Consider the following 25,611-nt stretch of genomic DNA (forward strand, 5'->3'; position numbering starts at 1 on the left):
ATTCTTTTTTGTTAGTTTTCTTCATTTTTTAATAATCTGACTTGTTTTGATGTAACAGTTATTTGATATTATTATGGTCCAGCTTTCATGATTTTAGGGGCTGTAAGTGCATGAAGTATAGGTGCATGCTATACTATAAGACAGTAAAATCAAATTATGTATTTAATAGGGTGAAAATATTTACATCCTTGTTTATTGCTGCTACGATAAAGTTTAAATAATTTATCACATACCACTATGATAAACACAACACCGTTTCTGTAGTATATGAGGTTACGATGTAATCTCATTTATTACTTAGTTATAGTGAAACACAACAGAACCATGAAGCAACACTATATAGTCTGAATTAAACCACGCATGCGCATTGGAACACTAGCGCTACTGTATTTACCACATCTACAACCACAGTTTCCTTGCAGGCTGTATGTTGGATATCAATGGGTAATTTCTAGTTATCTTTTCAGTAGACTCCACGTTTACTCATTTGAGGTGTTAGAGTTTCTAGGTCAAATATAATTAATTATAAGTATTTAATATTTATCTATTGCATCAATTAGTAAATTATTCATGCAATTACTCTTGATTTACCATATTGATCTGATATGATAGGCTAATAATTGACTTAAGAGAAATTCAGCATGTATATGCCATGCAATCTCTTTACGGCGAATGCTTCATTACAATGAAAATACAAAGTACTTACAGGGACACTAGCATTCTGTTGAATGTTCTACGTTTAGTGATGGTTACTTATTGAACAGTATTAGCAAGGTGATCATGACATAAGTTAAATGTTTGGGAATCATGCTTTGAAATGAAGAAAACATTGCTTATTTACATTACATTACTGGTGTAGACCTCCACTTGATAGAGATGCTGTTCGAAGCTTTAAAATCTTCTGTTAACACTCTTTTCTCTTAGTTAAAGTAACTAGTGTGTGGTCAAAGTAGAATGAGTCAGTTTGTCCAAATTCACCTAATATATGTAGTCTATATCTATAATAAACAAGGGTGTGCAGTGTGCTTTGTTGAGTTGTTCATTATCTGTGTTGCAGCTACACTCATAAGCATTGTCAATCAAAGCAAACAAGTTATTTGTCTTTGCGTTTGTGCTTTCTTCAAGCTCGCCTTTCCAGCTGCAGCAGCACTGTATGAGCTTCTGCTGTAGAGGCTGTCTAAATAGTTTGGCCAGTGATCGAGTTTCTATCACAACATGAACAGAGCTTTACTTGGCATAAATAATTGTTTCATTTATTGAGGTGTTTCTTTCTGAAGAGGTGGTCACGAGACCTTGTTTGCTCTTCTGACTGAACACGGTGAGAGGCAGTACGTAGACAAGAGCTCCCTAATGCGCAGTTTGTACGCTTTGCACGCTAATGGCCGACATCGACGCTGTTGTGGAGACACTCGCCGGTGTCTCAGTAGGGTGGAAAAGCAGCACCAGCTGCAAAGAAGGGAATGGATGTCTTTCGTGGAGTAGCAGCCCGTGCACCCCCATATCTGGAGAGACAAGGGCAAGGGATGATTACGATTGAGAGTCTGCCTGTAGTGCACAGTCAAGTAGGAAGCATTTGGCTCGCATACAACAACTTTCATCATATTCTGTTTGCATACATCCGGTCTAGCAACTTTACTGCGCAAGCGCGATCTCTTCCGACCTATCGAGTGTTTCAGTGAAAATACCTTTTCTGACATCTTTGGCTCTGCCGTTAACTTTCTTCTTAGAAGACTCTTCCAGAAGAGGTAAAGAAATGCGCCCACGGACAGCTCATCTTCAGACTTCTAGCCAATCTAATACTTGTCCCCATTCTTGATAGCTTCCCTTTCGCGACGAATTTAGAGAGAACCTTCCGCACAGCCAAGTATACGCATGAGAGTCGTATTTCTAACTGCAGTTAGACTAGGTATTTATAACACTGTTACAGTCAAGTATTCTATTTATATCTGCAATTAATTAATTAAATATGACTCTCCTAAACGCCGTTTTGACACGATTCAGATCATTCAGCTTCAGTTCATTCGAAAGCTTTAAATATCACTAATCATGCACTTTTTCTTCGAAAAAAGGCACGTACGTGTGCTAGTAGTTCATCTATGCGACTGCCTCGCGATCGTTTCTAGTGATTCCTCGCTAACATTCGGCCAACAAGAATCAACATTTTTCCTCAAAGGCCATGAAATTTGATCACATGTTTGAAATACGCCTTCTACCACTGCTTCGTCTTTTCATCTATCTTGCAGTCTCGAAGTTCCAGACCAATTGTTGCTACGTACGTACGCGCAAAGTCTGGAATTTTGAAGGCGGGTTAATTAATTAAGGTCTGGCTACGCGAGACTACGCGCGAAGGTCGATCGTCACTTTCAGAATGAACTCCCATTACGAAATGGTGCTGTTCCTACTTTTTGTTGTGTCGCCGCCTTTATATGTGTTTGCAATGAACCCGGGTTTCAGAACCGAGATCACTCAGAAGGGATTTGACTATGGTAGACTATAAACCGTTTAATTAATTAATTTGCTAATTTCTTCATATTTGTAGCAAGCATGTTCATATCAGCATGCAGCTTGCATTTGTTCGTTGAAGTTTGTTTGTTTCGCGTGGTTCTCTTTTACTGCCTCTGATCCCGACGGCGACGTTTAACTAGAGAGGTGTCTAGTCGTTCATGCATATTGAAGCTGAATCTAGCTGAAACTGCAATTGAAACCAGTAACGAGTTTCACTTGCGATTTCGGATTTCACGTTTTTACTGCGTCGAAGATATAGACAATACATTATATTTACTTCAGCATATTTTTGTCACATTACTGGCATATAAGCTCGTAAGTTTATGATTATTTGCAGTCAGGCAAGTTGGTCTTCCCATTCTTATTAAGGAGTTGCAAAGTATAGACATACCAGATCAACATGGCTCTGGAAGTGGCGTCAGTTATGATTTGACCAAGTGAGTTTGATACATTAATTGTACCAAACGGTGAGACTTGGAGCAGGCAAATCAGCCACGTAATCTTGTTTGTAACACAATTTTGCAGCATCAAGGGTTCTGGTTTAGAGATTCCTACATCATCTCTTACGACTAGTGCAAGTGGTCTAACAGTTACTGGATCTGGAGCATCAATGCAAATCAATGCAGACTGGCATTACAGAATGAATGCATGGTAAAATCCTATTTTCTGTTTTATAAGTGTAATTTTAATAAACTGTTTTGTATATAGGCCTCATATCTCAGACAGTGGTTCTTGTGATATCTCTGTTAGCAGTGTGAGCCTTCAGCTTGTAGTTTTAGTTGGTTAGTTGAATTCTCGAGATGTATGCTCTACATGCAATACAATGCTCTTCAATGCAAATCAGATGTTGCTAAATGTTCATGCATGCAGGTGCAACGGCTGGTCATCCTACTGTCTCAGCCAGCAGCTGCTCATTTAATATTGGCCACATGGAAATTCACTTTCATGGTGGTGCTAGGTTAGGAAGATTTTAATTATGTGTACTGCACTGCTTGTTCTTTGTTAATTGATTTATGTAATGTACTAGTTGGTTGTACAATCTGTTTTCTGACTCGATAGCAAACTCTTTGAGGGGAAGCATTTCTGGCCAAGTATGCTAAAAATTAATTTTTAATGCAGGATGTTGTTCAAGTAACTGAGTGACTGTTAAGTTTTAATTAATGTTGTCTACTGTATTCATAGGTGTGCCCTCAAGCTATCAAGGCAATTGAGACAAATGGGAACAATGCACTGGCAACTCTAAAACGTTTGTGTAACAATTAACGTGGAATCTCAGTTAATGAGCTCATTACTGAATGTTCAGTTATTACTAAACTTGGGAAAGATGCAGAGATTGACTTTCAACTGACGCAAGCTCCAGTATTTAGTACGACATCTCTACAGACGTTTCACAAGGTTGGTCAACTGAATGTCACAGCTGATTAAAAATCTTTAAATAATTAAGGTTGTTTGGGATTGTTTTGATATACGTGTTTGTAGAAATTGTACTCCTTTTGTATTTGTATATATTTTAAGGCACAGAAAGTAGAGTTTGGATGTAATCATTGGTTTATGTATCTCACGATCCGATGCTTTCTGTTTACTGGGGTGCTCAAATTAGATGGACAGTGACATAATCAAAAACATGTTTTAGCCCGAGTACAGTACCCACATGTTTGAACTCTTATTTAAACAGGCTATTTTAATTTTATTTTATTTTATAGTGTATTATACAATTAACTGATGAAAATTTATCACATAATTGTTCACTATTCCTATTACTGTTTCCACGATCACTTCATTTAGGGAGAGTTTCTTACTTTTCCAAATACAACAAACCTGCCTCCCTTTCAACCTTCTCCATTTCCACCTGCCACTGAGTCTTCTCACATGATGTACATTTGGCTTAGTGATTACATCGCCAACACTGCTGGTTATGTGTACATGGCATCAGGTGCTCTTGTGTACAATGTTACAGAGGTTTGCTATAGTCAAGGAGAGTGAAATTTATGTTTACTGTTTGATTGTTCTTTGTGTTGATCAGGCTCCAGCATCATCACCAATTCATCTAAATACTGATAATTTCATTGGATTGATTCCACCAGTAATGATTGTGCACAGACATATGGAAATAACTAATGACATCATGTACATGATTGCAGCTTTTCAAGAAATACCCTGACATGAAAATGCAGCTGCTTGTGAAAGCTAACAAACCTCCATCTTTAACACTAACCTCTCAAGCTGCAACATTTGCAGCACCTGCCAATGTGACAGCGTTTGTTGTGACAAAGAACATGACACTCATAAATGTTTTTACCCTCAATGTGGTATGCATGATGCGTATGTGTAGTAACTTTTGTTTAGGATTCTTGTTTATACTTGTAATGTGCACTTTGACTTTTGTGATTTGTTCAGACTTTGTATGCAGCTGTAAATATCTCTGTTTACAACAATGGAAGTGATGAAATTATAAATGGAACTGTTAAATATTTGAAGTTAGTATCAGCCATGTGGTATTGTATTGTCTGTGACTCATGTCACTGTGTATAGATCTGATGCAGAATTACTGGAGACCAATATTGGCGATTTTGAGGTTATACAGTTTGTTGTCAGACCTGAATGAAGTTTTTATACATATATAAAGATTTTAATTAAATGTGTGTACAAATTAATTAAAAGTTTAACAGAAACATAATTGAAACATAAATTATTTACTTAATAATTAACTGGTGAACATCTGTTGTTGAGATGATGCACTGCATTATTGCAAAGATGTTGGCAGCAATATATGCAGTTGGCAATGATGTTACATGGTTTCATTGCCATGTTGATCGGCAAACTAAATTTACTTGTAGTAGGGCTTATGTGAAACAGATGAACAAGCCAGTGAGCATTGCAAGAAGAGCTAGATGGGTATGCAGATATGCAGACAGTAGTTGGACATGAGCGTTTGCAAAATTGTGATACAACTAAGATAATTGATTAAAATATATATACAATGTTGTGTAATACATATAGCCACACAAAATATTTAATAGCAATTGTTGTTAGTGTGCCGAACTAGTTGACGGTGTCCTTATGTGAGTAGATGTCTTCACTCAATGGCACGTTAAACTTTGCTTGTACGTTGGTCACTTCACAGTTAAACAAAAGTAAGTATAAGAAATTACGTGCAGGTAAACTGTTATATTGTCATGTAACAAACAATGCAGAGTATGCACAACCTGGTTTTCCAATTCCTGTTGTTGATGGTGTCTCATTTGTGAATCCAGAGGTGGTTCTTGGGCAGGTTGAATTACATATATACCACAGTGTGTTAATTTGTATATGCATGTAGATTAATGAAGTTGTTCTTTGTATTATAGGATAACGTTCTTATAGCTACTGACGTTCATTACAATGCAGCTTTGCTTCTTGCAGTTGAACCATGGAGGTCAACAACAGATGCAGATCGATTTGAGTTTGATCTTCGTTAATTGATGAATGTGCAGGGTTTTGCTTTAGAGCTTTTTGTGCATGAATTTGGCATTTCATTTATTAAGCAAGCCTGCGTACTTGATAGTAAGAGCATCTAGACTCTCTGTCAATATTTTGTAGTTTAATTGCTGTGGGAGCTATCTAGCTAGTGTAATGGCTGGTGCCAGGTTTTTGGATGCTGTAGATTTATAATTACTGAAATATCGTGATGGTTGCAACATTGCGTTTATGCTAGACATTACTTTGTATTATACACGGAAGTATGACGTCGGGGGGGAAGGCAATTGTATATATTGGTTTCGCGCGCAGCAATCTGGACACGCGAGGTCTTGTCATGAAGTCACGAGCTATTGTATTTTTCTTTGTCGGAATCTCATGCGCTGTGAATCCTGGTTTCAGAACTGAGTTGACAGAAGCAGGGCTTGATTATGGTAAATGGAGATGTTACGTGTTATCTGTAGACTACAGTACGTGGCTATGCGCGCTTTATCTACAATTAGTTATCAATATTAATCGGCTCTGGGTGTGCGTGCGTGCGTGCGTGTGTTGTGTGTATGCGTGTGCGTGCGTGCGTGTGTTGTGTGTGTGTGTGTGTGTGTGTGTGTGTGTGTGTGTGTGTGTGTGTGTGTGTGTGTGTGTGTGTGTGTGTGTGTGTGTGTGTGTGTGTGTAACATGCATGTTAGGTATTAATTGTAATTGTATTAATATTAATTAACTTCATTATTTTAATTAACGTAGTGCGCAAGATCGGCCTTCCTATTTTGGTCAAAGAATTGCAAGATCTGAGTATCCCTGATCAGACTGGTCATACAGGAAGTCCAATTGGAACTATTGATTATGACTTGACAAGGTAATGTAACAGCCATTTAAAATGTTTCGTGATTGCAAAGCTAGAGCAGTTATTGTTACATTGTTTTTTCTTAATTTTTTCTTAATTAAGCATCAAGGGATCTGGGTTAAGCATTCCAACTTCGTCTCTTACTATTGATCCAAAAGTTGGTTTGAGAGTCACTGGATCTGGAGCTTCAATGCACATCATGGCACACTGGCATTACAGGATGAGTTCATGGTATTTGATATGATCTTGATGTCATGACCTCCATGCATTGTAGACCAGCATATTAATTAGGAGATTACTAAATAATAATAATATGAATTAATTAAGTAGTAATACATTACAGGGATAGCATTTCTTATGATAGTAGAGAATTTCTCTGATTGTGTTTGCAGGCCTCACATCTCTGACAGTGGCTCGTGTGATGTGTCTGTGAGTTCTGTCAGCCTTGCAATGGTTGTCTCTGTTGGTCAGTGTATGTTGTTTTTAGTAGAATTGTTTATTGAAACTAAAGTTTATTGAATGTTACCAGGGGCTGATTTGACTGGTCATCCATCAGTTTCGGCTGATCAGTGCTCATTTGACATTGGACATATGAGCATTGACTTTCATGGTGGTGCCAGGTTTGCAGTAAAACTTCTAGTTGTTGGTTAATGTATCTCTTATCAGGTTTGCTGTAGTTGGTTGTACAATCTATTTTCTGGAACTATTGCAAGTGATCTTAAGGGCAGCATTGCTGGTCAGGTAATGTCATCTTATGCTTGTTTGTGGTGTCTATGTAATTGGGTGGTGTTAGTTGTTCAGCATGTAAGTCATCTCATTGTCATGGAAACTCATACAGAGCATTGATGACTTCAGTTGGTATTACCAAAGATTTCTGGCATTTTACTTTCTGAAGCAATTAAATTTGCTTCATAGGGAGTATTGGTTGTTGATTAGTCTTGTGAAACAAGATCTGCATTATTAGCTTTAGTTGATCAAATGTAAATGCAGAATTTTTTAGTGATTGTTCACAAGAGATCCTATGGTGGTACATAGATTTCAGCGTGTAGATGTCAAAGTATACACATGCTAGCACTTGCTGTAGATATAGCAGACACCATCTTTCAGGTTTCTTGCTCAGATTAACTCTGGTGTGCTTACAGTCTATCTAGTCTCTCATGTAAACAAACACTTAAATCACTGAATGCTTACATGCGTGTGTACTCACACTAAACCCCTAATATGTAGTAAAAACAATTTCTCAATTCAATATGTATATAAAATTTTGTAGCTTTTTAATTTATATTTACTTTGGCATCATTACTGAATATGGTATACTGAAATTGAAGTTTCATCAAGCATTTTTGGTTTTTACAGTAACAGATTGAACAGTTTAGCATTTTATGTGCATATGCATGCATCTTACACATTTGAATTTGTACGTAGGTGTTGCACACCAAATTGGGTGTCATCTCTTTTCTGTTGTCTTGACAATATTTGTTGAATTAGGTTTGTCCTCAAGCCATTAAAGCAATTGAAACAGATGGGAACAAGGCTTTGGAGTCACTTCCAAGTAAGCTTCATGAGCAATTAAGTGTAACATGTGGTTACACATCAGTCTATTAGGAGTCTGTTACAGCTACGGTGAAGCTCACTGACAATTCAGAAATTGATTTTCAACTTCTACAGGCTCCTATATTTGGTACTTCTTTCTTGCAAACTCTTCACAAGGTCAGCATTAAATAGTATTGTTATGTTTTGTTGACAGATACAGTCGTGACAGATATATGCTTAATTAATTAATTAATCAGTCCATTGGAAGGTTCTAGACACTACTGCATGTTGATATTGTTAGAAAGTAAAACTATATTCTTTTATTTATAAAGTGTACTGTACTGGTTTGTCTGCTTGTCAGCTTCTTTGTTTATCTTCCTGTTTATTTGTCTGTACCTAGCTTTGCCTGATAGTTGTTTTCCATTTGACAATATGTTTTTATGTTTTTATGTTTTTATGTATTTATGTTTTTGTATTGCCTAGGGCTCATTATATGATTTGTTCATTATAGGGTGAATTTTTTGCTTATCCTCATCCTAGAGAAGCTCCTTTCCAACCATCTCCATTCCCTGATGCTGCTAATTCAAGCCGTATGATGAGCATTTGGCTCAGTGATTACATTGCAAACTCAGCTGGATACGTCTACACAGCTCTTGGAGACCTCCAATATCATGTTACAGAGGTTGTGATGTGCACTGACTTGGCATGGTATTGGCCACTGAATCATTTACTTTCAGATTCCATCTCAAATTCCACTGCAGTTAAATACAAGTTTTTTCAAACTTTTCATTCCAAATGTAACATGCACTCTTGTATAGACTTTAGCTGAATGTGTCTATATGTTTGTGATCTAGCTCTATGAAAAGTATCCTAATATGGCAATGCAGCTGTTTCTAAATGTTAATAAACCACCAAGACTGTCGGTGTCTCCAAAGGAGATCACAGCATCAGCTCCATGTAATGTGACTGCATTTGTTGTGAGTGAAAACAAGACTCTTGTCAATGCCTTCACTCTCAACGTGGTACAGTACTTTATTTGCATGTGTATAATATGATGACATCTTGAGTACGAGCTGTCTGTATGTAGACTATGTACACTGCTGTTGAAGTGTCACTTCATGCGAACGGTAGCAAAGAAATCATTGGTGGTAAAGCTTCTTATTTGAAGTATATAATCACTGTTTAGTGAACCAAGAATTCATTCAGTTACAATTGTTGTTTGTTGTCTGATGTATAGCTCGGACATAGAGTTGTTGGAAAGCAACGTCGGCTCTTTCAATGTAAGCAATATTATCACTCTTCATATACTTTTGCAAATTAGACAGAAGGATTACTAAGAATGACGTGAATAACATCAATTAACTTAATTAGGGGATTGCTGCATGCACAGACAACCCCATGTAGACAAGGTCATGTGGTAGTTTACTCGTGTACTTTATTCTATTTATGTGGACTGCAGTACTGCAGTTTTTGCTTGAATAACAACTTCACTGTGTTTATAGGTTTTGCTGCTCAATTCTACTGTCAACTTTGGTTGCAGTTTAGCCGTGGTTCCATTTCTAAATGAAAGTAAGAGAGCGTTGTTTAATCATGTTGTTTGTTGTTTGTTGACTTTAATGTGGACTGAAAATTTCAGAGTATCTTGAACCTGGATTTCCTATTCCAAGCGTAGACGGTGTTTCGTTTGTCAATCCTGATGTAGTTCTTGGACAGGTACCGATTAACTAGCGAACATATATTAGTACATGTTTCAGTTTCAGTTTTATATGTTGTGTAGGACTATGTCTTTGTTGCCACCGACTTTGTCTATAACCCGGCGGTGCTCTTTGAAGCAAACGACAAATCATTGATTGTTGTTGGTAATGAGTTTCTGTGAAGTGCAAGCAAAGATGTTGACTTTCTTTGTATGTTTTTGTTTACTTTGGTATATTTGTGTCAATAATATATATCTCCACTATCTACTGCGCCAAGCGTACTGACAACATGTGCGCGCGTTAACATTCTACTATGCACGTGATTGTTCCGTCACATAGCAACTTGTCGAACGCAAAGAACAATGGCCGACATGAGTATGGTCACGGCTCATACTGCTCTCAACCCAGATCCCATGGTAAATCGCGGCAGAAAGCTGTACCAGCAGGAATTGGCGTTGAGAACACACAGTGCTCGAGCGCTGGAAATCATACAGAGCGTCGATCCGGCCAAGAAGAAACTAACGTCCGTCGAAGGCCAGCGAATAGTTGCTGTGCTGGATGAAGTCATCCGACGTATTGAACTGATTACTCTCATTCCGTTTGTTACAAAGTCGTTGTCGAGATATGCGGTTGTTCTCGGGTCTGAGCTGTTTGCCATGTTGGAAGAACACAAGCGACTTGAAGAGGAGTACGAACGACTAACTGGTCATAGTGAGAGCCGACCGATGCTAGTGCGGAGGGGGACATCGCTATTGCTGCAAAAAGAGAGTTCTGTTGGTTAGTTATACTGCTAGATATAATTTCTGCTACAATTAATGTTCATGAGCACAATTATGTGATTGTGTTTTGTATTATTATCTTTTAATCATTAATTAATACCATGGCGTAGTTGAATATATCATACTACGCGTATCACAATGAGCCAACCATACTGTAACCAATTTGAAAGAAACATGCACTATGGCAAGCAAGAAGACGACTACTAAAAAGTATTATTTATTATTAGTAGTAAAACACATTATGCTACATCCAGACACAAACTATCTACGGTTCTGAAGCAGGTAAATTAATTGACATTGCCATAGCAGTGTCAGTCATGGTGACGACATAAGTTATTTTTGTCAGCAGTTGGTTTAGAATCCATAGCCATAGGTACATTGACTGGCCAGCCGCCTAATGAAAGTTTTCAACTCATTGTCTTTGTTTGTGTTGTAGCTATTATACCTCTTAGCCAAGCAGCTGCAGAGAGGAAGAAAGATCTAGCAGCCATGCTACGAAATTCTGTGAGAAGCATTTTAAGACAATTCAAATGGAATCCATCAGCTGCAGTGGCAATTCAAGCAGAACATCATGAACGTCCTGTTGAGTGTTATCGTCTCATTGTGGTACTGAAAGAGTTGAAAGAATATGGGAAATTGAAATTAGCAACCAGCAAGAAAGAAGAAGAAACCCTTAGTGCCACGTTAGCTGAATTGATACATCGAGAAAATAAGACCATGGGTGAAATCAGGGAGTTAAGAAAAGAGTTTGCCACGGCTGTTCAAAAGAAGGAAGTAGAAGTCAATGAGAAGAAAAGTATTGCCAGAGGACTGGAAAGTGAGCTGGAAATGGTAAACAAAACTAGGTTGGACACCAAATCACGAGTGTTAGCTGATGCATTGAGGCAAACAACAAATGATGCAAAATTGCATCAAGATGCAAAGAAAACACTAGAGGAAACTATCGGCCAGCTGAGAAAAAAGCTTAATGATAATTTAACTGCACATCGTGAATCTGAACTTCAATTGAGAAAAAGAAAATTCAAGGTTGAAAATGAGCTTGAGAACTGGATCAGGGAGTATGACAATGACATGGGAGAACGGCAGGAAGAGATGGAAGAAGTGCAGAAAGTGTATGACACTCAGAAGTCTCAACTTGAAGAGCTGGAAGAGAGGTTTAAAACGTTAGAAGAAGAATACAATCAAGTGATGGAAAATAGAAGAATTGCAAAGGAAAAGCGAGAACAAGCAGAACTGCAGCTGAGAGCAATGGTTAAAGCAGCGACGATGCTCCAGGCACTGTGGAGATCATTCAAGTGCCGAAAGATGCTGAAGCAGAAGCAAAAGAAGGGAAAGAAGGGAAAAAAGAGCGGAAAGAAAGGTGGAAAGAAAGGAGGAAAGAAAAGTGCAAAGAAATGAGATACTGGGATTGGGGACATTGATTCCCTCACTACCGTGTTGCTGTGATTCTTGCTTTTGTAGCAATTACCCTGTACATTTTGTAACATCAATTTCTTGTGAAACTGTACTTACAGTCATTGCAGTTTACTATTGCTGTCTGTTGTGATCTTGTACGCATTCAGTTCTCTGTTGCTTCTTGCTATAAAAATTATCTCTCAGTTTGACGTTAGCAGTACAAGTATTTTTTGTATGACTTTTACTGCCCCTAATCAGAACAACAAAATTATTGACGTAACAGGTTCAAGTCTACGGTATTAATATGTTATATTATCAATAAACTGACTCTTGACAAATAATAAAAAGCTATTGTCTACAACGTGCTCACACTAATGTAGGGCGCGCAAAGAAGGCCTGGGTACGAGGCCGTACTACCTCGAAGTTCTCCGCTCCCGCTGCGCAAGACGATGAAGGACACACCTTAGTCCACTGACTCATTCGATAACTTTCCCTTGATATCATACGGTAGGAGTCCCTTTAGGTCGAAGATGGCTGTTGCGATGCTAGAATATCGTAAGCTTCTCTTGAAGATCAGTAAGGATCTGAGGGACGAAGAATTCCAGGAACTGAAATTGCTTTGTCTTGACTTGGTTCCAGCGGCTAAGGCAGAAGGGCTAACAAGCGGACAGATGCTGTTCGGTGCACTTGAAGAAGCCTCACTCATCACTCCAGGAAATGTGGAGTTGCTGAAAGAATTACTTGAGCCGATCAGAAAAGATTTAGTACCGTTGGTAGATGAGTATGAGAAGAAAATACCCGGTATCACTGCCATTGCGGAGATGAGAACAGATACGCCAGGAGGACACCAAGGACAACTTGTTACTGAAGATGTTCTTTTCAAAATTGGACGTAGTCTTGCTCGTGACTGGAGAAATTTGGCTCGTTGCTTGAAAATGAAAAATGATGACATCCTTGGTTTAGCATCAGATTATAGAGACAGCTTACAAGAGCAGGGAACACAAATGCTTTTCAAATGGTTTAAGGATTTTGGAGATGCAAGAAAGAATGATATATCAGGGACACTGGCAATGCAAGCTGCTGCAGCAAATACGCTAGATGAAGCATTACGAAAAGCTCGTCTCTCCAGTATTGCTGATCAGAATTTTGGCAGAGTCTTTTTGGATGCTAGAAGGAAATAATGTCAAGAAAGCCAGGAATCACAAATCACATATTAACGTAAACACAATCTTTAGCAGTTAATCTACTGTTTGTCGCACTTGAATGTTTTCATTTTTAGCTTCTCTTGTACATGTATAACAATCTGATCAGATACAGAATAGATCAACAAGTCATGCAATTCAACTACTGTAATGGGCAGGAAAACTTTTTAGCCAACTAATTGTGTCGGCCATTTGGAAAAATTTGACGTATCATATGTATTATGGTTACTGCTACATGTTTCGTTGCTTTTCAAATTTAATTAACATTTTACTAATGTTCACCTTTGATCATGAAAGTTGTTCAGTTGATTCTGACACTGAAACGCTTTCTCAAATTCAAATTTATATTGTTAGTTAGACAACACCAAATCAATCTGATGATAACCATTTTTACGTATGTCGTCTCAAAGACAAAAGGAAAGGCATAATGCGGTCTGGAAGTTCGAGGCTACCAAATTATTAGCCTCGTACCCAGGCCCTCTTGCGCTCCGGGCGCGCAAGAGGGCCTGGGTACGAGGCTACCAAATTATACGCACACGCGCACTACTAAAAGTAGACTCGACCCAGTTGACAATCCGGGGAATGACGAGGGCGGGTCGTACATAGTGCGTGCGCGTACAGCCAAACCCTTCCCGCCTACATCCGTCGGTGGGATAGGCGGGAAGGGTCTGGCTACGCGAAATGCGCGTCGGCATTTCTTAGTTTGTAGCACCCTAGCTTCGTCTGCGCCAATCAGTGTTCAGCACAGCATTCGCTTACAATAAATGACATATCCCACTTCCGCTACATATTGACAGGGCAATAACTGCCTGGGGCTACTGGTTTATCAAGATGTGAATTGTTTGTGAACTTAACAATTAGGCTACTGAAACATATCTGTCAGCCAGAACAAACAATACGTGGGTCTACGGATCCGTACGGAAATCATAATGAGTTCTTTCATGCGTGTAGCAAGTGCAGACCTGAGCAAACTATACTGAGAGTCGTCCTTCTGGAAAAATTAACCGTGGTTAGGCGTCCAGCAACAGAATGATACTCGCGCGCGCAGAACGCTGTAAACCAGCTACATGGTAGAAGGTGGATACGGCTTTCCACCTTGCCTCCGAACTTCATGCACAAACCTTGCAAGCCAGTAGTTCATTTCTCTGTTGTTCATAACATGCAGATCATGCACGTACCGCCCGAGCGCTCCGTCTTCAGTTGGCTGCTTGTTTCTCCATTTCTTCCACGCGTTGAACACTCTAACTGCGCACATGCAGTAGCTTTTGTGGTGCTAGGGGGAACACGCGAATCAAGAAACTTCTGAAAACTACTGGATGAAATTGGAAACGAGATTCAGAAGACTGCTGATCAGAAACAACATCAACGTCTAGCAGTTTACTAGCTTCCAAAAAAATCAATAACTAGCAATTCTGCTGTTTCAATGCCCAAATCGATTTCAGAACATTTTGCTGCACGACTGATTTGAACTTACGTGCCTAGAGGATATCACCGCCTCAGCTGGGTGCTGTACAAGCCGGTTATAGACCTTCTGGCAAGTGTATAAACGAATACACCCCGCTGCGCCCAGCTCGTTAGCATCGCCCTCGTGCCAACTCGTGGGCGGAGCGGGTGTATTTCGTTTATACACTCGCCAGCAGTCTATAACCTATACTTATTAATATTGTAATCAGATAAATTATCGTAAATTATTAATTAATTAAACATCAAATTAAACAAAACATTCAAAACAGTCTATCTGCCGTTTCTTTGTAGCAAGCTACGCAAGGAACAATTCAAGTCAACAGACAAACTCGTGTACCTACACTGTAGAAGGTCGAATGCGGTGTTTTAATGTACGGTAAGTGAGCTTTCAAACAAGCATATGTAGTAGAAAGCAGTGTACGAGCAGAGCTGAAGAACTAAAAAGGTAGTGATCCGGGACTCTAGTCACGGAAACGTCTGTAAGTCCCGGAAACTGTGTTTCCTGGATTCATGGATCGGTGCAAAGATCGTGTTGCTCTCGTTACTGGAGCCTCTGTTGGAATAGGAGCGTCTGTAGCAGAAAAGCTAGTGGAATATGGCACGATGGTTGTAGGGTGTGCGAGGAACGTAGCCAAAAGTTGAGGTAGCTAATATTGCATGGATCTTATTTCAATTTCAATTTTTATCACATCTTAAGATTTGCTGTTACCACATACCAGCCAGCCCCTCCCCCTTTTTCCACTTTCCCCAAAGGGGAGGGAGGGGATGACTGCACTACTAAATAACACGTACACTCATGCACACACACACACACACGCGCGCGCAATTAGTTTTTGTTACACATATGCAGCTGCTAAACTGCTTGTTCAGGCATCACTTGCTTTCGTTGATTACTTACTTATTTTATAATTAATTAATTGATTAATTAATTGCAGATCGAGCAATGCAGAGAAGCTGAAGAAATGTGACGGAAAACTAGTTTCAGTGAAGTGTGATCTAAGGAAAGAAGAAGAAATTCTAGCAATGTTTGAGTTGATCAAAAAGGAGTATGGAGGTGTAGATGTTTGTATTAACAATGCAGGATGTACTGTTGGTCCAGACAGTATTTTGAATGGCTCAACTGACAGCTGGAGGACACAGTTTGATGTATGCTTTTATATGACAATGACATTATTGCATGAACAGGATATGTATGAAGGACTGCAGTAAATACATTTATGTCTGTCTGTCTGGTAGGCAACTGTTTTGGCATATGTTCTCTCGAGTCAATGAAGCAAATGCGTGAAAAGAATGCAGATGACGGACAAATTGTCAATGTGTCTAGGTAAAGTCGCATCGATCTCCAGTAATAATTTTTTTAAAGATGATGTGGGTGTTGCATGTTGTATTGCATGGTGTGTAACATGTCAGGACTTCACCTTCCTCCATCATTTCTACTCAAGTACCAAGCATGCTGTGAATTTAATGCAATCACCGAAGCAACAAGACGAGAGCTACGAGAGATAAGAGTTGCTGTGAGTATTTTTACATTGCTATGTAGGGATTGGAATGCTACATTATTCTCTAAACTTAAGTTAGTTGCAAATAGTGGTCTTATTAACAGCATGCTTTATGTGATAGATTTAATTAATGTTAGATTGTGGTACACTGTACGTGGTCTAGTGACACTGCAGATACAATTATCTGATCTATTAAAGTCTATTATACTACTATATTACAGCTAGGTATTGTCATCATATGTGATTATCTAGTGTATTTCACCAAATAGTTAATAGTTTAATATGGAAACATTTTTGACTGTACAATGTACATGGTCTGGACATGTTTTTTGAAATTCTTCTACAAACTAACAGTACATATAGATTAAGTATAACATTGCACTGACAATACAAATTGTGTAGCTGTAACAATGAAGTGCTGAACGCACTCTAGGAATTAATTCTAAAAGGTTGAAGTGATTTGATTAGAGGAGATTGAATTGTGTGGCAAAATTAAGGATGATGTGAAAGAATCTTAGAGCAGTCTAAAAATATCTATAAAGAAATCCGTTTTAACTTTATGATATAAATAAGTTTGTGGCTTGATGTTTTCACTACCTGGTAATTATGTGTTCTAACAATATTGTTGAATTTGTATGTAGATGATGTCTCCTAGACTTGTAAGAACAGAGTTTCAAGGCACAATTAATGCTAGGAGATATAGGTCTAAAGGAGAGCAAATTTTTACTTCCCATGAACAGGTGAAATAATTATTTATAATAATGGTATATTTCTCTCGTATTAGAACATATCTAGCGCAGTTCTCTCTTGGGGCAACAAACAAAACAACGTTAAAATCAACACAAAACACGCTAAGACCTATAGCAACAGAACTGTTACTGTAAACATTCTTCTTTAACGAAGTATATATTGCCTAGCAAAAATGTTTATGTCAGTCACAAATCTTATCCATGTGCATCTCTCTCTCAATAACAGCTAACCCAGACACTTCACTAAACTGTTAACAGAGTCCACACACAGCCCTCTCATGAAGAGAGTCTGTTGTTTTCGTACTTTCACTACACATTCCTCAAACCATTCTGGCATTCTCTCTCTAATTGATTCACTTTGTGCCATTCCCAGTCCTTTGTTTCTTCATGTCAACCAGTGTAATGCCACATAGTACATTTGTTGTAACGTAGCTACAGAAGCAACTGAGTATGTACCTTTGATTTTCTAGCTTTCAAATACCTTGTAATTAACTTTAGTTAATGGTGTATACTAGTGTACCTATAATTAAGCACAGTGATAATACATAATTATTACTGTTGTCAATTATATGTATACACAAACTAAGATTACAGGGTATATGAAAGCTAGAAATCAAAGGTACATACTCAGTTGCTTCTGTAGCTATAGGCAACAAAATTACTATGTGGCATTACGCTGCTTTTCATAATGTAGAGGACTGTTGTGAAGTTATGTACCTCGATCCTTTTGCATGCTTTTTTCCCTTAAGTATTGAATGTAATCACAAACTGAATGACTTTTTAGAGGTTAGGAGGCATTTGTGGTATCTGTTTTGTATATTAATTAAAGCTGCTTGATTGTGATTGGACAGGTACTTGAAGCTGATGATATAGCTTCACTAGTCATAGCAATTCTTCAGACTCCTCTTCATGTTACCATACAGGTAAAAGATTAAGCAGCCTATACATACCATACAATCATTGCTGTCACAACTGATCTATATGCTCACTATTATAGATTCATGACATCCTTGTACAGCCAACAACATTAGTATTTTAAACATCTTGGATGGCAATGTGGTACAGCAACTTTATGTTTGTGGAACAGTTACCTCTGCTTGTTAACAGAATGATAGCTTAATTACTCATTAAAGAACGTTGAATATCTTTTGGTGTGATAAGTAATAGAGTTTAATGGCATAGCAAAATTAATGAATCTTGATAAGAAATTGCTTACCTAGCTGTTGTACGGGTTGGGTTTTTTAATACTAAAGCATCATGAGACAACAAGCTTTCTGTGATGGTGTACTGACTATTGTTATAAAGGTTGACTGCCCTTTTCCTTGAACAACATGCATTTCTGTTAGCCCGGCCACCCTATGTAAAATCTTCATGCGACGGCATGACTTTCTCATGAAAATCTCATGAGACACCTGCTTACTTATGAAAACAAGTGGATTTTCATGAGGAGATGGATGAATGTCACGACTCTCATGAGACTCTCATGAGTCTACAGCTGGACGTAGAGATTCTCATGAGATGCTCGTGAGGATCTCATTCTCATGAGACTTCATGAATATCATAAGACTTCATGAGATACTCATGAGTTTTCACGAGATCACTCTAGACTTCTGAAGTACTATGTTATTTATAACTGTAATCCTAGACGTTTGCTGTTGCTGCTAATTGTGGTAAGTTTTAGGCGTTGTGTCTGCATGTTAGATGTTGCAGGTACTGTGAACAGTCTTTTCTGGGTAAATAAATCGATCACTTCATTTTAATATTGCAGTCAGAGTAGCGCTTTATGGCTGCATGGCACTTTCTGAATCTTGTTGATCAATGTGCTTGGGGAGCCGGTTACTCTGCAGCAAGTTGATAATGCCCTAGCTATCTTAATTAATTGTCTCAGAGGTTGTTGTCAAATCTATAAGACACAACAAAGTTCAAGATCTCTCGACTGGAATGCTGGGTGAGATATGTTACGATATGTTCAGAATGAGCCACTTTTGCATCTGTGAAGTGGAGAGGTTACACTACAGAAGACTAGACTACGTAGCTCTATGGACATAGTGATGAAGCCTGTGGATTGGGGTGCACGTGTGGACAGTTAAAAGTGTATTTAATTAATGTTTAGGTGTTTACCTTAATCCATGCAGAGTTGTACTGCACAACCAGCATATACAGTGATTAGTATCTCTAGAAAATATGATCCTAAAAACAAGAGAAAATACAAGGAATGAATCTGAAGAGTGACGAGCCTCCTTTCTTTCTCTTGTATTTGCTTGCACTGCATGGTGGTGCCAGAAAATTGACAAAATGGGAACAAGCTACAGCATGACTATTTATCCCACTAGAGCTCATCTAGATATTATTAACGAATTTTCTTTCACATCATGTAACTGTACATGACGCAGTTCGCACTGGGAGCAACAAACAAACAGCCCGTAACGTACATATCTTATTAGTTACGGGGGCTACATGTACTACAGCAAGTTGAGTAGTGACTTCAGAGTCACGCGATCGTTTCCTCAGAAGTCCCGGAGGCTGTAATTTGGTCATGGATAGGTGGAGAGGTCGTGTTGCTCTTGTTACTGGAGCCTCTGTTGGAATAGGAGCGTCTGTAGTAGAGAAATTGGTGGAACACGGCATGACGGTTGTAGGCTGTGCAAGAAACGTAGCCAAGATTGAGGTACAGTACAGGCTAGTTGCACTACACAACACGTAGGGTACGGGAGCCTAATTGGGAACGCCTACTTTCATTTCCGCCTTCTCCAGCAGGTTTCGCTTGAAAGCCGTACAGCTGTGCACTGAGTAGCGCATGAACTTGAAGCTTAGTTTTTAGGATAAACAAGAACTGAAAACTGCAGACTAGAAAATTTCCATTGTCTAGGTAGAGCTTCTACAAGTACGCGCGTTGAGATATTGATATCTGCGCAAAGTGCCCTAATTGGGAACGGCAGAGTTCTTGACGATCGTGCAGCGGTGGAGTAAGCCAGCGCTACAACATTGCAGAGCATCAATTCTGTATTGTACTGATTGATCGTTAGCTCTCTTTGTCTTTGTACTGTGAGCGTAGGCTCCAATTTCCTCTAGGGGCTGGATTGGCATGTGATAGAGAGAGAAAGGGAGAATCAAGACTCTGAAGGGCCTAACATGATGGTATTTGTATTGATATTCAAGTACAAGTTGCGAAACGTCGCAAACGGACTAGTTGGAAGGAACTGTGGCTATGAATTGTTGAAGGTATTCCCACATGCTCCTGGAATTCACCTAGACACTGGCGTGAACAAAAACTAACAGCTTTACTATCATCCAACATTGCAGTAACAAAACTCGCTACACTACTATTATCATGTGGAACCGCTGCTACAACATGCTGTCTTGTAATCTACTTGTTAAATTCAATGACTACATTCTGGACACATCCATAACTGTTCAAGGTCTGGGTACGTTGACAAGTTTGCACAATGGTAATGGTACCACCTCCAGCACTTGTCGCAGCCAATCCAATTTTTCTGCTCCTGTTTGGTGTCCTTGTCATAGTGTGCATCACAGCCTTGACATGTGCTCTCAGACTGATCAATGTGAGGACTTTTTGCTACTGTTTTCTTTACTTGCTGTTTAGACTTAGACTTAGCCTTTGACTTTTGCATTTCTCGCTGCTTTAGTCTTTCAATAGCTGCTTCGCTTGTTAGCGCTTCACCATAGTAGCCTGGTTGTAATCTACCTCCTTTCACATTTAATAGCTTTTGTCTCTTGAATTGTTTGGAAGTGTTTCTTAAAAATTCCTGTGACACGTTCTGTTACAGGAGTAGCTGACAAGGGTTGTTCTATAGATGTAGCTGAATAGGCTTCCGATGGCTTTAGCTTATCTTCTCTAATTATGCTTCTGTTAAGGGGGTGGATGCCAGTGGCACGAAATCCACTTACTAAGTGCTCAGGAAAAAAGCTCTCTTTCCACAGCTGACTCAACAAGGATGGAAAACTACGTTTAGAGACCACAGTCTCAAACTTTTCACTTTTGAATTCTTTCAAAAGTCGTGCCCACACATGCTTTACAGATTTGAAAACAGAGACATCTAGTGGTTCAAGGATGTGTGTTGTATGGGGTGGTAGACAAATGATGATAGTATTCTGTTTTGCAGCTTCTGTTACTAGCTCTAACGTGACATGAGAGCCATGGCCATCAAGAAGTAAAACAACAGGAGCTGTCAGTCGAAGAAACTTTGTTGCTGGTAAAAACATCTGAATGAACCATTCAGAGAACTGAGCGCTTTCCATCCATCCTGAGTTGCTGACACTGAACATGCAACCGTGGGGACCACCTTCCATCCAGCTAGGATTTGTAGTCTTGGCCTTATAGACAACATATGGCAAGACGCGTTCTCCTATCGCACATCCACAAGCAAGAACTGTGATGTTATCACGGCCAGAACCCGTGCCAATCTCATAGACATCTTTTTGGCCTTTTTGTACTATTACTTTTTTTGATGTAACAGATGTACATAGTCCAGTCTCATCACAGTTCCACAGACGTCTCCCCAATTCACTGTATGGTAGAGTCAGGAGACCCTCCTCTTGCAAGATCTTCTCTAGATTGGAAAAGAATTTATCCACTACTTCAGTCGATCCTGCTTTTGCACGCTGGATGGTCAAGTGCTCTGGTTTTCGCTCACTCAAACTTGGCCATCTTGTGAAAAAATTCTTCCACCATTTCTTGCCTGGGAAGCCACTAGGAAATGGATTCTGCATGCCAGAGTCATCGAAGTATTTTTTGATGACACTGCCAACCATGTCACGAGTTGGTGGATGGCCAAAACTTCCAAGGCTTGTAATGCATCGAGCAATAACCTTCTCTTCTAGAGGAGTGAGGGCAGTAGGACGTCCGACGCTGGTGTACTTGACTCTCTGGTGTTTGTGTTTGAATAGGGTGGTGGCGGCACAACCAGCTCTTGCTGATGCTTGTCGGTATGACAATCCCTGCACTTCTACATACTCTATTGCTTGCTTTATCGTGTCTGGCGCATACGCTCTAACAGAATTGCGCTCTCCAGCCATTCGAACTGCTAATGACTAGCCAACGTATAGCAAACTCCACCTACAGGGCGTGCTTTCGCTGTCCTTGTGGGAACTCTAGTAAATAGGTTTGCAGGTTGCGATATTTGACTACTCAATGTAGAGGAACGTTTGCCGCTACTTCAAAACAAGACGAAAGACCTCTTGCACACTTGCCTTAGACCGTCTAGGGTCCTATGCGCTTGGAGTATAGATCTATTGGTAGGAGGTGCAACTAATAGATAAGTTACGCTACTGTATGAGCTGTAGTCATAAATTATTGTATGTATGGACGTTTGCAAAGCTGAACTACACGTCGGACAATCATTTACAAAAGAGGATGCCATTCTAGGACGGAATTGACCACATTCACTCACATGGATATGCCGTTTCTGTAAGAAATTGCAATTGATTTGCCACAATTATGTAAAAGTAAGACCCTTTCCTGCGACCCTTTCACGTCAAGCCCAATTGGTGACAGTCATTTCTCTTCCTTTCACACAGCAGACCTACTTTAGGCATGCGCTAGATAAGATCGTAGTAGGGAAGACCAAAAGTTTCCAATGCCTGGAAAAATTCTGATGACACAGAAGATATTAGACTACTGGATCACAGTCTTATAATTCTCTTGGAAGGCTTAGTTAACGAGAAACGAACTGTTCCCAATTAGGACACGCCTCGTAGATATCAGTAATGTGAACCTCCCACTCGTTAGCAGCTCTTGTGTCAACACGGTAGATCGCTAGCGTGCCAGCTGCCTAGAGGGTGTAGAGTGAACATCAAGCTTCAACGCTATGGTTCGTTAGGTGCAGTGAGATTCGTTTTTCAGTAAAGAACTTGAGACACAGGCGGAAGTACGTGTAGGCGTTCCCAATTAGGCGTCCTTACCCTATACCTAGCTTTTTCTGTTGTCACTTGTATTAACCAGTAATTTGGCACCTATTTCACATCTCACTGCAGAAGCGCCTGTAATTAGCAATGATCTTTCTATACTTTGCACTTATTTATTGAAGATTTGTTATGTCTACTATTGACTTACTTCTTGAAATTTTGTGGTACAGTTTGACAGATGTTTACGACAATTAGATTGGAACTTGTTGTAAATAATAGTTATCAAACCGATCAAATTCTATCAGCTAAACTGTTTGTTAGGCACTAGTTGCTTTTGATACCAATTTTTTTAAATTAATTAATTAATGTATAGGCTAATGCAGAGAAGCTGAAGAAGTGTGCTGGAAAACTTGTTCCAGTGAAGTGTGATCTAAGGAGAGAGGAAGAAATTCTAGCAATGTTTGAGTTGATCAAGAAGGAGTATGGAGGTGTAGATGTTTGTATTAACAATGCAGGATGTGCTGTTAGTCCAGACAGTATTTTGAGTGGCTCAACTGACAGTTGGAGGACTCAGCTTGAAGTATATTACAGAGACAGGGAAAATACTTTGAGAGACTCCGTAAATGCATTTAATTGTTTCTACCCTAGGTAAATGTTTTGGCTTTGTGCATATGTTCTCGTGAGTCAGTGAAGCAAATGAGAGAAAAGAATGCAGATGATGGACAAATTGTCAATTTGTCTAGGTAATGTAGTTTTGTGTCCAGTCGCCATGCATGGTGTGTTGTATTGATGTGTTGTATTGATGTGCAGCATGTCAGGGCATCGCATACCTCCATTTAAGGGAGGTACAACTCATTTCTACTCAAGTACCAAGTTTGCCGTGAATGCAATTACTGAGGCCACAAGACGAGAGCTGCGCGAGTTGAAGACACATATAAGAGTTGCTGTCAGTATCTTTACATTGATTGTTGTGTTTCTGTCTGATGGGTTATGTATTCCAATAATAGTGTGTTGCATTTTGACTGTAGATGATATGTCCTGGACTTGTGAGAACAGAATTTCAAGGCAGATTGCTGGGAGATATGGCTAAGGGTGAGGAGCTTTATGCTTCCCAAGAACAGGTCAAATATGTTGCTTCTTGTATCTGTTGTTGTTTCAGAAACGTGTGCACCATGTTTAATTAATTGTGTAGGTTAGACTAACTAGAATTTTAGCTAAAATGGCAAGGCATTAAAACAGAGTAGGCAGTTATTTGTATCAAAGACTGTTAGAGGTAAAGGGTGTAGTGACATACCAATTAGAGCTACGTGTAGCTAGCTTTGTGACAAATGTGCCCATGTTGCACTTGTGCTTTTGTGCATCTGTTTCTTGGGAAATAATTTGTGAGCGCATACATTTCACATGGGGTGTGGTAAGCCATGAAAATAGGAGGGCTTTCTAAAGGCTACCAATTGTTTTCCTTGTTTAGAAGACAGTTTAATTTGAAGCAATAGCAAGTAATTAATTATCACATTGAAATTAGTTAAAGTTGCTTGATTGTGATTTGACAGATACTTGAAGCTGATGACATTGCTTCACTTGTCGTAACAATTCTGCAGACTCCTCCTCATGTGCAGGTGAAAAGAAGCATACATTTAATGATTGCTCTCACAACTTATCTTATGCTGATTATTGTAGATTCATGACATACTTGTACGGCCAACAGCACAAGTATATTAAACATTTTGGATGGCAATTTGGCACATCGTCTTTAAAATTGGTGCATGCTGTAGCTAATTTATACATTATCTTTTGTGACTTGATGGAGAACAGTAATTCAGTTTTCTATTTTCTATGTATGTCACAAAATAGATTATGTGTGGTGGCTACTAAACATATGCAGGTGGTATGAATGAATGTTTATGTATGCACTTGATAGTAATCAATTTATGATTGTAAAGTGCACTGCTAGTAATAATCGGTTCAGTGCTTTCCTGGTGGCCATTGATATCCACTAGGCATGCTGTCCTGATGTTTGCGGTCACCGTAATGCCTGCAATCTATATCGAATTGACTAGTCATTGATTGCCGTGTGGACTACACAGAAACATGTACCCTGCTGGGCTCACCTGCTGGGTTGATGGGCTCCCAGATGGGGATAAAGACCCCACTTGCCCATCATGGAGGGGCATAGACACATTGGTACTGACTGTAGCTAGATGACTTATTTAATTTTGGTTGTTCGTGTGTAATTTATTTTGATGGTGAGTATATTTTTGACTTGTTGCTGTAAATCTTGGTGACTTATCTATTTATTTATGTATTGCAGCCAAATGAAATGTAAGACTGCAGTTGCAGTTGACACGAGACATCTTAGTTTGTGTCAATGAGCTAAACTATTTTTCTGATTCCAAGGCACAAGAAATTTTGATCATGAAACACAATTTAATCAATATGTCTGCTTAACACTTATATTGTTTAAACTCAGTTGGAAGTTCCTTGTGTTATGCGATAGTACTTTGTGTTCAATACAAAATATAAAGAAATGGAACAGATCAAATCTTATGCTCGACTGAGACAATAATAGCATACTCTTCTTGCTTCAATCGTATTGCTGCCTACCAGGCTGAAACTTGTGAGTTGTAGTAAA

The 25,611-nt window shown here is 39.1% G+C and overlaps 6 protein-coding genes across 7 annotated transcripts; all 6 read left to right on the forward strand.

Moving 5' to 3' along the window:
• Nucleotides 1–2,331: 2,331 nt before the first annotated feature.
• On the forward strand, nt 2,332–10,294 carry LOC134176553 (uncharacterized). The gene is made up of 33 exons (XM_062643224.1): nt 2,332–2,486; nt 2,843–2,942; nt 3,031–3,156; nt 3,214–3,287; nt 3,376–3,463; nt 3,533–3,596; nt 3,688–3,751; nt 3,809–3,900; nt 4,291–4,464; nt 4,529–4,588; nt 4,647–4,814; nt 4,903–4,982; nt 5,038–5,080; nt 5,576–5,639; nt 5,700–5,776; nt 5,853–5,958; nt 6,110–6,144; nt 6,200–6,395; nt 6,703–6,814; nt 6,905–7,033; nt 7,195–7,268; nt 7,332–7,422; nt 7,480–7,543; nt 8,291–8,354; nt 8,421–8,512; nt 8,847–9,017; nt 9,073–9,132; nt 9,190–9,357; nt 9,423–9,502; nt 9,573–9,615; nt 9,838–9,904; nt 9,972–10,048; nt 10,113–10,294. Exons 1-33 carry the CDS (start codon nt 2,369–2,371, stop codon nt 10,209–10,211), a joined length of 3,120 nt encoding a protein of 1,039 aa, XP_062499208.1. The 5' UTR covers nt 2,332–2,368; the 3' UTR covers nt 10,212–10,294.
• A 55-nt stretch (nt 10,295–10,349) lies between these two features.
• Nucleotides 10,350–12,412, forward strand: LOC134177607 (dynein regulatory complex protein 10-like). Its single transcript, XM_062644386.1, has 2 exons — nt 10,350–10,806; nt 11,245–12,412. The coding sequence occupies exons 1-2, from the start codon at nt 10,392–10,394 to the stop codon at nt 12,204–12,206; spliced, it is 1,377 nt and encodes a 458-aa protein (XP_062500370.1). The 5' UTR covers nt 10,350–10,391; the 3' UTR covers nt 12,207–12,412.
• Nucleotides 12,413–12,609: 197 nt separating this feature from the next.
• Nucleotides 12,610–13,542, forward strand: LOC134177618 (FAS-associated death domain protein-like). The gene is made up of 2 exons (XM_062644397.1): nt 12,610–13,421; nt 13,483–13,542. Exon 1 carries the CDS (start codon nt 12,734–12,736, stop codon nt 13,382–13,384), a length of 651 nt encoding a protein of 216 aa, XP_062500381.1. The 5' UTR covers nt 12,610–12,733; the 3' UTR covers nt 13,385–13,421; nt 13,483–13,542.
• Nucleotides 13,543–15,379: 1,837 nt separating this feature from the next.
• On the forward strand, nt 15,380–18,376 carry LOC134176564 (dehydrogenase/reductase SDR family member 11-like). Its single transcript, XM_062643235.1, has 7 exons — nt 15,380–15,506; nt 15,567–15,573; nt 15,805–16,015; nt 16,106–16,383; nt 17,010–17,108; nt 17,969–18,040; nt 18,115–18,376. The coding sequence occupies exons 1-4, from the start codon at nt 15,380–15,382 to the stop codon at nt 16,139–16,141; spliced, it is 381 nt and encodes a 126-aa protein (XP_062499219.1). The 3' UTR covers nt 16,142–16,383; nt 17,010–17,108; nt 17,969–18,040; nt 18,115–18,376.
• LOC134176575 (uncharacterized) lies at nt 16,273–18,156 on the forward strand. The gene is made up of 4 exons (XM_062643244.1): nt 16,273–16,383; nt 17,010–17,108; nt 17,969–18,040; nt 18,115–18,156. Exons 1-4 carry the CDS (start codon nt 16,273–16,275, stop codon nt 18,154–18,156), a joined length of 324 nt encoding a protein of 107 aa, XP_062499228.1.
• Nucleotides 18,377–19,641: 1,265 nt separating the features above from the next.
• On the forward strand, nt 19,642–25,507 carry LOC134191430 (dehydrogenase/reductase SDR family member 11-like). 2 transcript variants are annotated; one of them, XR_009971787.1, is made up of 8 exons: nt 19,642–19,785; nt 23,356–23,562; nt 23,631–23,725; nt 23,793–23,928; nt 24,011–24,103; nt 24,533–24,598; nt 24,660–25,225; nt 25,291–25,507. XR_009971787.1 is itself a non-coding variant. In XM_062660056.1 (7 exons), the coding sequence occupies exons 1-7, from the start codon at nt 19,654–19,656 to the stop codon at nt 24,699–24,701; spliced, it is 771 nt and encodes a 256-aa protein (XP_062516040.1). In that variant the 5' UTR covers nt 19,642–19,653; the 3' UTR covers nt 24,702–25,507. The 2 variants fall into 2 exon arrangements, 1 of the variants encoding a protein (XP_062516040.1); XM_062660056.1 differs by having other exon boundaries at nt 24,660–25,507.
• The last annotated feature ends 104 nt before the right edge of the window (nt 25,508–25,611 follow it).

Source organism: Corticium candelabrum, chromosome 1, assembly GCF_963422355.1.
Source record: "Corticium candelabrum chromosome 1, ooCorCand1.1, whole genome shotgun sequence".
NCBI lineage: Eukaryota > Metazoa > Porifera > Homoscleromorpha > Homosclerophorida > Plakinidae > Corticium > Corticium candelabrum.